We start from the raw sequence: 17,649 nt of genomic DNA on the forward strand, positions 1-17,649 counted from the left end.
AGTGTCGACATCAACAAATTCAGGTTCACAGAATATCACTGCAAAAGTAAAATCAGAAAGTATGCAGCAAAATATTTAGATTTTGGTTTTACAAAGACTGAAGTAAATGATGAAGATCACTGTGTTATTTATTTGAAAATTTTGGCAGCTGATAGCATGAAACCGAATAAACTTAAAAGACAATTGTATGTTAACAAGCCTTGAGAGGCCTTTGCTGCCAAACTGAAACGTTTTGTAAAGCAAAAATCTAGCATTAAAAAACTTTGTCTGTAAATGAAAAAGCTTGACTAGCTTCTTACAAAGTTGCATGTAAAATAGCTAGGTGCAAAAAGTCCCACGCTATCAGAGAAGACCTAATTCTGCCAGCTGCGATTGATATTGTGGAAACTGTGCTTGGAGGAAGTTTTACTAAACAACCACAGTGCATACCTCTATCAAAGGATACTATTGTTCAGCGAATTGGTGATATATGTGAAGATATGCAATGTATTTGGGCACATTGCATGATTCATAGAGAAGCTCTCGCTGTAAATGAGTCCTGGTCTAAACATTGTGTTACCAACAGTTATAACCGTGGTAAATTATATAAAAATGAAACCCTTAAAATGAAGACTGTTTTCTGAACTTTACAAAGACGTAGCTGGAGCGGAATGTTCAGCGTTACTATTTTACTGTGAGACAAGATGGTTATCACATGGAAAATGTTTACAACGTGTTTACGAATTAAGAGACAAAATAGCAATCTTCTTGGAAGAGGAAAATCATGAAGCAGAGAAATTTAGAGACCACTTATTTATTGATGAAATTGAGCTACTTGGTGGACATATTCGAGAAACTAAATATACGACCTGCAACCCCAAGTAAAAAATACACACATCTTAGAAATGAGTGACAATGTTAATGCTTTTCGTAAAAAAAACTAGAGTTATGGAACAAAAGGGTAAAGCAACAAAAATTAGAAATGTTTGCAAATGTGGATGAATTTATCAAAACCTACAAAGCAGAAGAGTAACACATCAAAGTTTTATTTGCAACTATTGAAAATCATTTAACAATGTCAACGAAGAATTTTAGAAACTATTTTATAACCGATGACAACATAATGGCAATGTACGAATGGGTTAGAAACCCACTTCAAATTACCCCTGAAGATTTCTCAGTTGAAGAAGAGGAACAATTTATAGACTAGTTGGAAGTTTTTTCACTTGGTTATACTATAAATTAAAGATACCAAGAAATTATATACTTGGTTTAATCCTTTATCCAAGTGTAAGCAAACAAGGTTGCACCTGAACTATTTTCAGGACTGGGGCAACTCATATATAGAAGATTATAACTTCACATCACTTGCCTTAGTATCCCATAATGCAAAGCACTTTAATTTATAGTATAACCAAGTGGAAAAACTTCCAACAACTACCTCTAATCCAGAGTATTTCAATAATAAGGTTTGGCACCATATAAGAAAATATGACTTCTGCATTACTTCAACCTTGGTATCACCCCCTGGGTCTGAATCCCACTGGTGAGACCTCAATAAAGGTAGAAACCAGTCTGGGTAGTGACCCTTCCCATAATGCATAGCATTATGGGATACTAAGGCAAGTGATGTGAAGTTATAAGCTTTTATATACGAGTTGCCCCAGTCCTGAAAATAGTTCAGGCACAAACTTGTTTGCTTACACTTAGATAAAGGATTAAACTAATGTCAAGCGGCAAAAGAGAGACAATTTGCATCTAAATCACTGTTTGAATTTTGGGTTGGTGTTGATGACGAATTTTTTTGCACTAAAGTCAAAAGCTTTTCGTGCACTTTTGCCCATTTCCAACATCTTACTTTGTGAAATCGGGTTTTCTTCAGTGACTGCCTTAAAAACAAAATATAGATCTCAGTTAAATATAGAAAGAGAACTAAGACGTCAATTTCCAATGTTTTCCAAAGCCATTAATTTTTAGATTCATTGTTATTGTTCAGTTTTAATTAGTTGCTCGGTATATTTTGCAATATTGATATGTTCCTGTAAGCGTAACTAGTTTATTCAATACAGTGGATTTTATTATTTTATTTTCAGAGTGTATTTTATGTTTTTGTGTCAGTAAATGCTTTTGTTTCAATAAAGTAATTTTTCATTTTTCCTTTGATTTCCACTTTCTTTGCAACCTCCCCCCCCCTTTTTTTACGTATTTCACCCCCCCCCCATAGGTTGAGAATAATTACTGAATTAGTGTCTTGGCTTGGTAATGGTAGTAAAGGTATTTGAGAAGTTGGTCCAAGACAAAATTCAGGAATGGGTGGATAACAATCTTGCTGACAGACTTAGGTGTTGGATGTTATTGATAACTTATTTTAATGCTATTACAACACCAAACAAAATACTAATTTATAAATCTCTCTCTCTCTCCAATCCTCTGTGTTCATAGTAGACCAAGCCACAAGAAACTTCCTACATTCCAGGATGTGCTAGAGAATGAAGTTTCTCCTTAGGAGAGTAGATCAAATTGCAAACTGCCTTATTTTTCTGGATTTCAAACCATCTTCATAGCAAAACATGTTATTACAACTTACACGTGCTAGTGAGCAAGTAAAACAATTTAATTTGTAATGGACAAAAGATCTAAAGTCCTAATTTGGAGCACTCTAATGTTGTATAAAAGAAGTTATTACAGTTGTGTAGGAATTGATCTTGTAATGACTCTCCCTCAAACTTTTTGCAGATTTAATGAAGCCATACTTGTTAATGTTAAAAGATTGCTTTGTAGCTGTTGCTGACTCAAAAAATAGTCTCTCTCTCTCTGATCTGTAATGACTTCTATATAGCACATTGGTTTTCTTCCATCTAATCCTCTGTGAAAGGGTATTCAAAGCATGGTCTGCCAATCCTGACTCTTCATCTGGTTCATAGTAGACCAAGCCACAAGGAACTTGCTACATTCCAGGATGTGCTAGAGGATAACGTTTATCCTTAGGAGAATAGATCAAATTGCTAATTTGGTGTTTAAAGGTTATATTTTATTAGTACTTTGTTATTTCTTATTAGTACAAGCAGCCCTCGGTTTATGCCTCACTTCCGTTCCTGAAAAAAACGGGCGTAAAATGAACCCAATTTTAATGGGAGGCACAAAGTTATGTTCTGCGCAGTCAAAAAATATGCACATGAAGTATGTGTAAGATTATTATATTTAAAGCTTTGATAATACATACATATACCTTTGTTAAAATAAAATTATTACTAACGAAAACAAAACAAAATTATATATAAAAAAAGATATTACATATTTCTATGTTGAAGTTCCTGGTTTCGGATCACCTGCTTTTTTTTTTTTGAAAACGTATCCATTGTTAACTGCCTAGATTTTCGTTTTCTTTAAGGAGTTTAGTGTAAGGTCGAATAGATGCGATTACACTCTGTTTCCAATCGTGGTCAATTTCGCAGAGTTCATCAGTCAATGTCTCTATAATTGCAAGGATACGCTGTAAATCAGTCGTTTTTATATCTCTCAGAGGACCTCCTTCGTTTTCTTTCTCCTCCTGTGGATGTTAACTTAATTGTTCGCCTAAGTCTTCATTGGAAAGCGGTTTATCATGGCTCTCTAAGACTTCTGTCACATCTTCAGCTGTAATATCATCCAGTCCCACCTCTCGTGCAAGCTTGGTAACATCTTCAATAACATTCTCCTCCTGCTCGAATTCCACGAAGTCGTGCATAAATGCTGGAAGAAGTTTTTGCCATGTTCCTTTTAAACACTTTGCTGACACTTCGTTTCAAGCTGCCTTGATGTTAATGCCCTTCAAAATATTGAATGACCGCCAATAGTTTTTAATAGTTTTGCCTGAAGTGTCCAAGACTCTTACCATTTCCATAAATGTTATATGGAGGTAAGAGGCTTTGAAGATTGACATAATTCCCTGATCCATTGGTTGAAAAAGCGATGTTGTGTTTGGGGGCATGTAAACAACCTTGACATCCAATGGTGTTCTTACTTCAGCAAGGTTTTGAGGATGTCCAGGGGCATTGTCCAAGAGAAGCAATGCCTTAGCTGGCAAATCATTTTCTTTACAGAAGCGAAGCACAGTAGAACAAAAATAATTTGTGTACCAATCTATAAAAACGTCTTGTGTAACCCAAGTTTTCTTGTTCCATTTCCAAAAGACTTGCAGCATGGCTTTGAAGGTGCGTGGTGTCTGTGAATGGTACACAAACATTGGTTTAAGCTTCAAAGTTCCGGAGACATTTGCACCCAACAAAAGCGTAAGTCTATTTTTGTAGCTTTAAAACCTGGAGTGGAATGTTCTTCACAGGAAATGATGTGTGATGGCAATTTTGTCCAGTAGAGCCTAGTCTCATCAACATTAAAAATGAGATCAAGAGGATAACTTCCTTGTTCTACACAGTCTTGAAATTCTTTAGGAAAAGCAGCCGCTGCCGCAACATCTGCAGTTGATGCCTCACCACATAATTTGACATTATGGCACTTACTTCGAGACTTAAATCTCATGAACCAACCTTTGCTTCCTAAAAATGTTTCTTTGCCTCCATCTGTCTTTTTAAGATCCTCAAAAGTTGTTTTTGCTTTCTCAGTTATAACAGCTTGCGTCAGAGGAATGTTTTTCTGATTCAAATCATCCACCCATAATGATAATAATTTTTCCATTTTTTCATGAAGTTTACCTCTGCTATAACTTACATGTTTTGCATTTAGTACTGCTTGTTGCACAGACTGTTTTATTCTATCTGCATTTTTCGTAATTGTAGTAACAGTCAATGGAGGTAAGTTCATACTTCTATAGACATTAGCTCGTGTCTGCCCATCTTCCATTCTTCGAATCACCTCCTTGTTTTCAAGTGTGATGGATTTCTGCACCTTCTTAACACCAAGTTCTACTAACGTTTCTGCACTTCTTTTATCAGACATGGTATGTAATTATGTACTTTATCAATTTAAATACGTATGTATGTAAAAAAATTCAATAGAACAATTAGGTAGATTAAACAGTAAAACTAGGTTTGATACATATACATTGTAGTAGCTCGGTAAACACTAAAACACTAGAGTGCCTGCTAGTAAGAAAGCATGCACAGGCATCCAGCGTTATTGTGAATCGGCATAAATTGAACCATTGTAAACCGAAGGCTGCCTGTACTTTGTTAGTATTTCTTATTACATCTTTTCAGATGCATTTTGAATATATGGAATAAAGGTGTTGTTCTTGTATATTATATTTGGGGAGAGGACCATGTAGCATTTTATCTATTTTGTAGAAGCTGTAGCCATTGGCTAAGAAAGTATGGCAAAGACAGTTGAGTTCTCTGGAAAAGGCTGCATCATTAGAACAAATAGCCCTGATTCTGTGTGCATGTGAGTGTTTTGAGAATTCATGCTGTTGGGGCTGGATGATAATGTGATTGTTTATGTAGATATTTTCCAGTGTGTGTGTTGGCTTTCTATAAATGAAAAAAAGATAGTGAAATCATCTTCAAGGTGAGCGACTAATGTATCAATAAAAGGCAACACAGTTTTGATTCTTTTGTATTGTGAAGTGAATTTTGGTGTGTTGGCTGTTAAAATAAGTTACAAAAGAATCTTTGCCAAACGGCATACACATCATTATCATCACTGAGCCATAAAGAGCTGTTTGTACAGTTGCAAAACAAAAATGAACCCTCTCGGTGGAATAGACTACAAGCAGCTGTCATAACAGCTGCTAAAAACCAAATCAATAAACAAGAAGAAAGAAAGAAAAAACCATGGATAACACAAGAAGTAATCAACCTTATCGATGAAAGAATCAAACAGTTATGCAGGAAAGAAAACTAGATAAATAGGCAGTGCACCAAGAATTACAAAATAGGAACAAAGCCAGAGAAGCATTCCTTAAAGTGAAAGAACTTAACGGAAAAACAAAATGTACACAGTCTAATAGCATCAAGGACAAAGATGGAAACAATCATTGATAAGGAAAAGATAAATGGAAGATGGATGGCATACATATAAGATCTCTATGATGATAATGGTAACGTGATGGATGATTCACGACACCTTAAGTTAAACATAACAACAGATACTGCTCTACCGACAAGAAAGGAATACATAATTAAGAACGTCCTAATAATAAATCCCTTGGGTGTGATAATATCCCTTCTGAGCTGTTGAAAGCTTTGACTGGCTATAATAACTATTTAGTGGAATCCGTTCAGGACATCTACAAAACAATAGAATTACCTGAAGTTTTTACATCTATCTGCATACCAATTCTAAGAAAATAATGCACAAAATTGCAAGGATTACAGAACTGTGAGCCTAATATCCCATGCATCTAAAATTATTTTAACCATTGTTAACAAAGAAATTGAAAGAGCCTTAATCGGTGAATTGAGTGAACAACAGAAAGGCTTAAGCAGAGGAATGGGAACCATTAATGCTATCCTGGAACTAAAAATACTAATAGAAAGATCACTTGAAAGAAATAGGAACATTTACATATGCTTCATAGACTTTCAGAAGACTTTTGACCAGGTAAAACATAATAAAATGTTCAATATATTAGATAAATTAGACATAGAAGATCATGTACTTAAGATTATAAAAATGATTTACACCAAACAGAAAATGCAGCTGTTTAACTCTGAGACTTCTGAAGTGAAAATAAAAAGGAGTTAGACAAGGTTGTATCCTTTCACCAAATCTATTTAATATCTATAGTGAGACAGTGATGAAAAAGATTAAAAAACAAAATATAGGAATCAGTATCAATAGTATAAAATACAACAATCTTAGATATGCTGATGATACTATTCTAATAGCAGAAAACAGAAACAAATTAAATAAATTACTGCAGCTACTAATTGAAGGTAAAGAGATTTATGAAAATCTCAAAAGAAAACAGCTCTGAGCCATAAATATTCATAAACAATATGAAAATTGAACATACAACATAATACAAATATTTAGGCACCTACTGTACTGCAGATAGAAAGCAAGATAAAGAAATAAACACAAAAACAGCCATAGCTAAAGATGCTTTCTGGAAAAATAAAGATCTGCTCAGTTTTGTGGGTATCAAGACAAAGAAAAGAATGATAAGAACTTTAGTGTGGCCAGTTTTCACATATGGAAGTGAGACCTGGGTATTCAAATAGAGAGTAAGACAACAGATAATGGCCTTTGAAATGTGGTGCTATAGGAGAGCTCTGAAAATCTCATGGATAGAGATCTTTATTACAGGAAATGATCCAGAGAAAGATGAGATTGGCAAGACGTGTACTGAGAGGTTCAGCAGGACAGAGGATACTAACAGTTTTAGAAGGAAAAATTATGGGAAAAGGATCAAGAGGGAAAAAATGAAGGACATGGCCTGAAGATATAAGATCATGGACAGGTTCACATGGCTCTGCAGAAACAAAAAGGAAAGCCACCAACAGAACTGGAAGGACACGGTGCTGCACCCTCTCACTGAAGAAGCTATGTGAAGAGAGAGAGCGCCATAACTACTGATGGAAATTTTTCTATTCCATCTGAAATAATTAGAGTGGAGACAACGTTGGAAAAATGAAGAGATGTCAGGTGGTAACAGATCATCTGTAGGTTCCAGGACTTCATCTATAGAGACATTGGTGAACAAAGAATGTCTAGACTAGCTAAAATAAAATGTCTGATAACATGATAGAAATTTCATATAGTTTCTGAACAAAGTCTTCAGAGTTCTTTATGTAAAAGTCTGTATATGTCTGGTATGGTTTTTTAATAGATTAGCAAGATGCTTGGATAAAAGATATGTAGGTGAACTAATACCATCCAACGAGGAATGCCTACCTCGTGTACCTTAGGTGCTCCATATATAGTTGTGGAGTTAAAGGGTTCATAGATTTCAACTTTTTCTTACGATTAAGTAAGCATTTTATGTAAAAGATGTCTTCATGATTTGTCCAAGTAGGATCATGGTCTAATGGAGTATCAGTTAAGTAGAAGAATCTGAAAGCAAGAATGAAATCTTTGACATGAAGCCAGCTGTGTCCATGATGACTGCTGCATTGCCTTTGTCAGCTTTGATAATTTCTTATTTTCCCACAATTTATATAGAGCTCTTTTTTCTGAGGTATTGATGTTGCTTTTTGGTGAGTTTGATGTCATTATATAGTGCAGAGATCACAACTCAGGTGAGGTTTTTCATTTTTCCAACAGACACCATAACATTGAATGGAATAAGGGCTCCTTGCCTTACATAGAAAACAACTTTACTGCTGGCAACATAAAAGAATGTAGCTAAACTAGGTAATCTTTTCACAAGGAACTTAATCAAGGATCAATCTTATGTGATATTTGGAAATTACTTATCAGATCTTTCCATATATCAAACTAACTTTTTAGGCAACTATTTGCACACAGTGTTGAACAATAGCTATAGTACACCCAGGGGCATGCCAGTAGTGTCCAGCGCCTGTGTGCAAAACTTTAGTTGGCGCCCCTATACCCAGTAGCACGCCAGTAGTGTCCGGCACCTGTGTGCAAAACTTTAGTTGGTACCCCTACCCCCCCCCCTCCAATAAAAAAAAATCACTTTAAAAAAACGTTTTTTTTAAGTATTTCCTCCTCTTTGGCACCTGTGTGTGTCGCACACATTGCACATATGGCCAGCGTGCCCCAGAGTACACCCACACTTCATAGAACCAAGTCTGGCAGACTGCCAAGAATAGTCAATTCATGCTGAAGGGGAGAAAGAAATAAAGGATGTACAAATTGGTCACCAACATGCAAAATCACATGCTTTATGTGTAAAATTTTCTGACTGTTATACAAGAAAAATAGTTACCACTTTAAAAACTACAATGTTCATAAAAGAAAAGTTAATTTTCTGACGTGTAATAATAAGCACTCATCCCACAAGACAGAAATGGATTCTCCTTCTGACATGCGCAGAAGTGTTGAAGAGTCTCGCATCTGTGGGTGTACAGTAACCCACCTCCCATGTGGTTTCGTTTCAGCTTATATTGTAATGATTCCTACATTGCTATTTTAGTAATACTATAGTTTGCGTTTTCCTTTATTGTACTTATTTTTAAACCCAGAAGATGCAAGAATTAGTGGCAAAACTAGTATGTTTCATTTTCTACGTGTTTACAAACAAATAAAACCCAGATTATTTTATTTTATAAGAGTATGGTTAGTAAAACCTCAGGACTATATTTATCACTTGAAGAAAGGTGAATGAGTGGAATGGTTTGAAAAAGTGTTGAATGCATTCAAGGAGAGGTATTATGTGGATAAGCTGGCCTCCTACAACGAGCCTTCGAACTCCATGAAGATTCTCGTGTAATAATAATGATGAGGAGGAATGGCATATTTTTGTATAATATGTTGGGATGAGGAAAATCTCATTGTTATAAACTAATGTGGTCATACTAGTCCTCCCAAAATCATAGGTTTATTACTTGGGGAAAAAAAAAAAAAACAGACTTCCCAGAGAACACATACACATGTGGTCGAAATCAAACATAAATGGATAGATGCATGGCCAAGTCATGCTTTACATGCATTGACAACTGAACACCTTAGGTTCTTGATGTGGGATGATTGAATGCCTCAAAGTCAGAATCACATCTAGCCACTTCGACGATATCGTTTGTGCCTTGCACATTGAAAGGCAGGTGTGGCATGCAGGCATCTAATTGTCTGCAGACAATGTAGGTACTGGTCTTGGTGTCATGCACCATACTGCAATCTACACTAGCCTCAAAGAATTAGCTGCTTTTACTATAATTCTTACCAAACTCTTGAGGGTGCATGGCAGGAATTTGATGATGATATATTATTTTCTCTATATGAATAAATTTTATTCTGCTATCAATATTGTAAGACAGTTCTATACATTACCAAGAATGCACTTAATAGGTCATTTATTTATTGTATACTGTGGATCTGTGGATAATCACTCATTGCAGATCCAGGAGGTGAGGTATAAGGATAGTCACTCTCCGTCCCAAATGAAAAACTTATGTTTCTTTTGGACAAGGGTGGAGTCAATTTTTTTTGTTGATGTATTATTTTTAGTTACATAAGCAAGAAACCTCATTTTTAAATTATAATATAAATTGCTCATGTTGTTTATCAGTTTATTGCATCCCACTGCCAGTAAAGCCTCCTGTCCTAAATTTCTCCACTCTTCTCTGTGATGGTCACGATTATGTCTCTCTATCCATTTCTCTTTCTGGTGCAAATAGTATATCAGAATCTATCAACTTTCTTTTAAGAGATATGGGGCTAATCACCTTTCATCTATAGGCCCAGTGTCCAGTAATTATTCTATTCCTTTGGTTTTTCTAGACCAGGGGCGGCCACAATGTGGCTCAATAGCTGCATGCAGCTCTTCACTCTCTACCAGGAAAAAATAAACAAAAAGAGGGAGAGAAAAACAGGGTTAATAAAAATTACTCAAAAAAAAAAAAAAAAAAAAAAAGTTCGAAATACATTAAATGAAGTTTACTTTGAATGATTAGAATAATTTTAAAGTAAACACAATAATTTTAGTTATTTACTTGTAGAGGCCTTCCTTGTATCCATTTTCTTGATCAATGTAAACTTCTTAAAATTAGGTGTGTAATTAGTCAAAGCAGCTCTTACAAACTTGTTCAAATGTTCATAATTTAAAACAGATCTATATTTAGATTTAATAAATTGTAACTAACATGTTGCGGCAGGCAGGCATAGTTTCTGCATCCCTACCACCCACCTCGCCATGCGCACCCTGTACCATCGCATCGGTCAAAGGTTGCGGCTCTAAGTCTTACTGGAATTATTTTGGTTCCAAAAGAACACGTAGTTGGCTACCCTCTGTTCTAGACTGTATTTTTGAAGTCTTGTGTATTATCATAGGATATTATTTGTTCCAAAAAGATGTTCATTATTTCAGCATGTATTCGTTGTTCATACTATCAAGCATGGTAGGAAAGTTTCAGCTATTATTATTTCTGTGCAATTCATTTGTAGTCCTGCCAGTTTGCTTGTAATATTCAGTTCATTTATCATCTCACAATCACTGGGGGTCTTCTGAAAAGATGGCAGTTTCTGGAATTTGAAGTTTGCTTTGTTTCTTGTCTCGAGTTGGTCTAAAGCTACTGAGTAAGCAGATGCTTACTATTGCTGTAAATAGCGTGGATTATTTCAAGAAAAAAAAAAATGTGGGGATATTAGGGCCCACCTGTTTGTGAAACTGGTGGGCCCAGATCTCTGAATGGTCTATACACTTAAGTGTATATTTAGCAGCAGCTCACTTGACCTTGTAATATGTCCCCTCTGCTTTGACTAAGTACTTTTTTTTTTCCTTCAAATAAAGTTCACACGGAAAGTATCTTCACTACTAAGATACTTGTATAATGAGGCTAACGACTTTTTAGCATTATGACATATTAAAGCAATTAATTTACCTCATCACCCTCTATATGTACAAATAGTCTAGTTGTAAAAATACTTCACATTAATCTTTGCTTACTCTTGGCTAAAGGACGAAACAAGAATAGAATTTGAAAGAGAGATAATTTATTGTAAACATGTTAAGTTTCTTAACATTGCCATTTTTTAAAATTGATTATTTTGCTGCGTGATATGTTTATCATCATTAGCCTGATAATTTGCTTAAGATTCTCAATATAGCCAAATCATTGATTCGGGTTTTGTGTACCATAAAAGGTACTACCATTTCAGACAATAAATATATAGTGTTAGGATTAGGGACCATGAAATGGTGGCACTTGTCAGCCATCTCTTCACTGGATGCCATTCATAATTGGTAATAGTTTTGGGCCAGCTCTCTCTGATATCTGGTTACTAGTGGAAATTGAACTGCCCCCTCGGTCTCCAAAAGTTAGTCTCCAGTAAAAAACATTAGCAGATTTGTTATTTTTTTATTTATTTTAACGCTCACCATCGCTAATTGACACCTGCTAATTAGAACGTGACGTATACTTATTTCACCTGTTAGGATTAAATTCACCTGTATATGCTGTTAATTTATAAAATTTTACTATTCATAACCAGTCACATGTCATAAGTTGCTATTCATAGCAGATTGTTCTGATATAAGAGCTCTTGAATATGGCTTCTTTAATTGGCTCTTGGTTTTAAAATCATTCTTGGCATTACTGTTTGTCATATACGTTGGGAGGGGCTTTACAGCCCCCCCCCCCACTTACATGAGTACACTTTGATTCTTTATTTCATATTATTACATGATTCATGCTATATTAAGAAAACATAAAAAGCATAAAAGCAAAAACAAATAATTGGTTTTTGCTAATTTCTTTGTATTTATTTGCATTTTCCAAAAATGAGCAACACTAACTAGCCTGGTTAATTAGGTGAGATGTTTTACTGCATTAGCAGAATTTCAAAACTTAGTTTTGAGATGCAACAATCAGACTTAAATTTTAAAAATCCTATTTTTATATTATTAAATTAATAGCAGAAACATGAAATGTAATTCAAATGATCACAAGTATTATTTTTGTAAGACCCTTGTATCATCAATAAATGGCAATGTTTTTGCAGGACTCTAGATTTTTAAAATATTAAAAAATGATAGTAAATTTTTTTTAACTTTGTAAAAATATAAAAATAACTTATTTTTGCCAGAATGAAGCCTTTTAGGCTCTTTATTCGAGTATATTAGTAATTTTTTTTAACTTGTCTGTAATCATTACACAAAGAAGAGACTATATATGTTTTGTTAATTCTGCAATTCCACTATTATAATCTAAAAATATTTGTATCTGATAGACAATTACTAACCAAATTCTGTTGTGATATATTTTTTCTTCTTTTCCAGGAACATTGTAGTGAATTACAGAGGCTGCATACCAGTGCTTCACATCATTCTCAAAATGAAGGGAAAGAAAGCAAATTTCTTGGACCATAAAATAGTAGCTAATGTGTATATTCATGCACAATTTGCATGTATAGTACACTTGGTATATTTGAAAAGTTTGTCTTTAGAATGAAGGGGCATGGCTGCTTTCCATCAGTAATCGTGATAAAGTAAATGTTGAATTGTATAAAGAAATAAATTAATAAAACTTTTTTTTTCTTCATCTGTTTCAGTAATTTATATATAACAAAAATATAAATCTTATTCATTATTCGTAAGCCAATTTAGAGCAGAATGAGGTAAATATTAGGACTTGTAAAAAGGGTATAAGGATTACTGGAATGGAGGTAGTGTTAATGTTAAGGAAAGATTGGGTGATCATGTGGGAGTGGTGTCTGATTCAGAGCACTAAATGTATTTACTACACATAAAAATAATGTTACCAATCCTACTGATGTTCATGTCAGGATGAACAATCTAACTCATATCCTTAATTTTTGTGTCATAGTTTAGTTGCTTTGGCATATTCTTAAACTGTCACAACCCTTAGTAACCACAGAACAAAACAATTATATAACTGTTTTGAATTTACAAGTTTATTAATGCTGAATCACTTTACTCAAAACACACTGGCCTGAATAAGACATCGTCATCTTATTGTATTCAATTCTCACTTTTTGTGATTCTCATTAGGAACTGCAAACTATTTTTGTGGTCCCTATAATTTATAGGGATCACAAAAATAGTTTGTTATAGTAGACAGTTAACTACAGAAAATTTCCTTTAGAATACTTTTGTGCCTATGGGACTTTCTGGTAGTTTGTTAGAGAGTTCATATTTCATACTACCTGTTTTGTGACTATCTGCAAAATCTACAATCAATCCAAGAAACACAACCAAATCTGTGACTATTTGTTGTCCTGGTTGAGCAAGTGGTGCTTCTGTGCTTCAACCTATAAATCTTGGGTTAGAATCTTCCCTGCTTACAAAAGGCCTGAAGTAGCTTGAAAAAGTTCTTATGCTTGGTCTCTAGAGCAGCTTATCTGACTCTCAACTCACCAAGTACAAGATGTTTACAAAATCTGTATGATTTACATATATTATTGCATAGGCATCACTCATATTGAGTAAGGAGGGCAAGATATTCCAGGAAGTGATGGCAATTGGTTGGTGGTTTGATGGCAAACATTTATCTCCCTTTTTTGGGATAGGCATGTTAAATGCTTGTTTCCATGTTGGGTACCAGTGAGCAGAGAAGATTGTAAAGACAATAAAGGAGATGTTAGCTCAGGATCACAAAATTTGAGTACAATTGGATAAATGCCACCAGGACCAGAAGACTTTTCAGTGTTTCTTTTATATAAGAAACACTGAAAAGAAATACTAAATAACTTTTACAAGTTATTTAGTATTTCTCTGATATCTATTTTGCTGAAAAATCAAGGGAGACATATGTTCAGTATCTGCATGATATGAGGTGATATGCTTTGGACAAGATGCAGGCGTTGGAGGAAAAGCGTGATGTCAGGTCATCTTTATCTTCACGTGCAGTAATAGTGATGGCATCTGAATGAGAGAGGTGGAAACACCAGTGAACAGAAGTTGCATCTGATGGCCTTTGCAAGGGACTAGATGATGCAGCTTCTATTTGGAGAGGTGAGTTTTCTGCTGATGGTTTTTTTTTTTTTTTTGCATCTACTGCATGCTTCAGCACTGGCTAAGTATGAAGCTGGAGTTGTTGCAAGCCACTTTCAGTAAGCTGTTTTTTTTTTTTTTTTTTACTTCAGCTGCTATGTTATATCTTCTGCTAGATACCTTCATAGTGCCACAGGACAATTTTGGAAGCAGTTGAAGGAAGGGCATTCTGTGAATGACAAGACTTGCTAAAGATTGTGATCTGAGTTCCTAAGAGGAGAAATGCCTGGCTGACTGAAAACCCTGCTTTGACTGACGGATTCGAGACTATCTCTGATGGCTGGCCTGTGGCACTGCCATTTTAAGTACCCTTGAAATGGAGGCTTTGGGTATCTAAGCATGTTTGTGCAAGCCCTTGGAGAAAGAAAGGGAGGACAACAAACAGAAACTAGAACCCTTGCTCTGGAGGGCCAATATCTATCACTTTGGGCCTCTGGTAAATAGGATGGGGATGATGGTCATCTACCACCTAATGTGTGTTTAGTTGGTATTTCCTCAACTAAGATATTCTTTTCAGCAAGAATGTTCATTGGGTATGCCAAAGATCCATTTGTGGAAACAGGCCAACCATGGAAAAGCAGGGTTGACTTGACAGGGAGGCTGTATATATATTGCATGCAACCTGCTCATTAGTGGCCCACTAATGGGCTGCTTGGATAAAGAGTTGTAGTCTTAAATAATATAGTGGTATACCAGTTAATGTGCATGGAAATAAAAAATTTTAAAAAAATACTTCTACACTGATTTAGCTTTGAGTATTTCCACAGTCTAGTTTGCACCCTCAATAAAGGTCAAAACAGGTCTGGGTAGTGAGCCTTCCCATAATGCATAGCAATATACATGTCCAAAAGAAAGCATGCTGTGCATTATGGGATACTGAGACAACTGATGCAAAGTCAATAGTCTCTATATACAAGTAGCCTAGTGATGAAGATAGTTCACATACAAGGATTAAAGCAAGAATATAATTTCTTGCATAGCATAAGTTTTTTATTTTTTATTTTTTTTTTAAATAACGAAACCTGTGGTGCGTTCATAATTAGAAGAAACACACGTATAAACCACAGTGAAAAGTATTTAATTGTAAATATTTCATCCTAAGTATCTTAGGACATCATCAGTACAGTATTTAAACAAAATTAGGAATAACATACAGTTAGGGTGCATGATTACAATAGAATCTCATGAAAACGTGCTAAAGTAGTACAAAAAAAAAAAAAAAGTTAACACAATTTTGTATGATAATTTCCCATACTTTAGGAATAGTAAGAACGTCGTTGCGGTTTAGGTTTGGTCTGTGTAGTAGGGCTTCAGAACTTTCTTTGTATAAACGTTCATGTTTAAATAAAGATCTATGTAAAAGTTTAGCCTTTTCCCAATGGATCCTATGGTTTGGATTTTCAATTCCGTGTTGAGAGAGGCCAGATTTCTGCGGTTTAAGAAGACGAATGTGGTCTTGATGTTCCGAGATGCGTTTCTGAACAGACCTACCTGTCTGTCCAAAGTAAGATAATTTGCATGAGCATGGAATCTCATAAACACCAGGTAACATCAAGGGTGAGAATTTGTCCTTAGGAGAAGGTAATAAGTTGTAAATTTGGTTGATAGGTTTGTAAGTAGTGGCAAAATTGTATTTCTTCATAATTTTAGAAAGACATTCTGAGATGCCTTTAACGTAAGGTATGGGAATCCTATGCACTTCTTCCTGTCTGGTTTGATGTATGCAGAAGTGACTGATGATTTTTTGAGTTGTTTTGGGATTATGAAGGTTGCTACATTCACAATTCTTCTGCTCATCATCCGTCTCAGAAATCTGGCATTATTAAATCACTAGTTTCCAGAGCACACAAATTCTGCTCCTCTGAAGAATCTTTAAACCAGGAATTAGAAGTTATCAAAAATACAGCCATCCTAAATGGATATAATCCCAAAACAACTCAAAAAATCATCAGTCACTTCTGCATACATCAAACCAGACAGGAAGAAGTGCCTAGGATTCCCTTACCTTACGTTAAAGGCATCTCAGAATGTCTTTCTAAAATTATGAAGAAATACAATTTTGCCACTACTTACAAACCTATCAACCAAATTTACAACTTATTACCTTCTCCTAAGGACAAATTCTCACCCTTGATGTTACCTGGTGTTTATGAGATTCCATGCTCATGCAAATTATCTTACTTTGGACAGACAGGTAGGTCTGTTCAGAAACGCATCTCGGAACATCAAGACCACATTCGTCTTCTTAAACCGCAGAAATCTGGCCTCTCTCAACACGTAATTGAAAATCCAAACCATAGGATCCATTGGGAAAAGGCTAAACTTTTACATAGATCTTTATTTAAACATGAACGTTTATACAAAGAAAGTTCTGAAGCCCTACTACACAGACCAAACCTAAACCGCAACGACGTTCTTACTATTCCTAAAGTATGGGAAATTATTATACAAAATTGTGTTAAATAATTAAGTTTTTTTTTTTTTTTGTACTACTTTAGCACGTTATGCACATTTTCATGAGATTCTATTGTAATCATGCGCCCTAACTGTATGTTATTCCTAATTTTGTTTAAATACTGTACTGATGATGTCCTAAGATACTTAGGATGAAATATTTACAATTAAATAATTTTCACTGTGGTTTATACGTGTGTCTCTTCTAATTATAAGTTTTTTAGATTTTGTCACTGGGTATTGTTTTAATACACTTTTTTTTTTTTCTCCACTAATATTTTCATATTTGTGTCTACAATCCACCTCTGAAAGCTAGTTGACTTTAATTCTTTACAGAACTTTTGAATGATACATTGTTTATCCTGCTTAAAACAATGGCAACTACTCCCTAATTCAAATTTCCTCTATGTCCTTGTATTGTATTTTGAACCACTGTCAATAAGATTTTTTTCACTTCTTGTTTGTTCACTCTATGTGAATTTTTGTACACATTTATGTTGGAACAGGATGATCATAAACAAGTCCATACACTAAACAGAAATTCAGCAAGTATTCACCATCAGATTTACTCCTTTCTCCAAGTTATCCCAAAACATTTCTATAATTCTTGTGTGGATGCAGCAGCAGAACCGCACATAGTGTTG

At 34.9% G+C, this 17,649-nt stretch overlaps 1 protein-coding gene across 1 annotated transcript in view; it reads left to right on the forward strand.

The window, feature by feature from the left end:
* The window catches only part of CysRS-m (cysteine--tRNA ligase-like protein, mitochondrial), a 200,489-nt gene extending 187,410 nt beyond the window's left edge, over window positions 1-13,079 (forward strand). The window contains exon 14 of the mRNA XM_090393279.1: window positions 12,818-13,079. Coding sequence (XP_090249405.1) covers window positions 12,818-12,907 — 90 coding nt within the window. The 3' untranslated portion in view covers window positions 12,908-13,079. The remainder of the gene's footprint in view (window positions 1-12,817) is intronic.
* Window positions 13,080-17,649: the final 4,570 nt, after the last annotated feature.

The sequence above is a fragment of the Typopeltis vanoorti genome, chromosome 5 (genome assembly GCF_054136105.1).
Source record: "Typopeltis vanoorti isolate ZY-2024b chromosome 5, IOZ_Tvanoo_1.0, whole genome shotgun sequence".
Taxonomy (NCBI): Eukaryota; Metazoa; Arthropoda; class Arachnida; order Uropygi; family Thelyphonidae; genus Typopeltis; species Typopeltis vanoorti.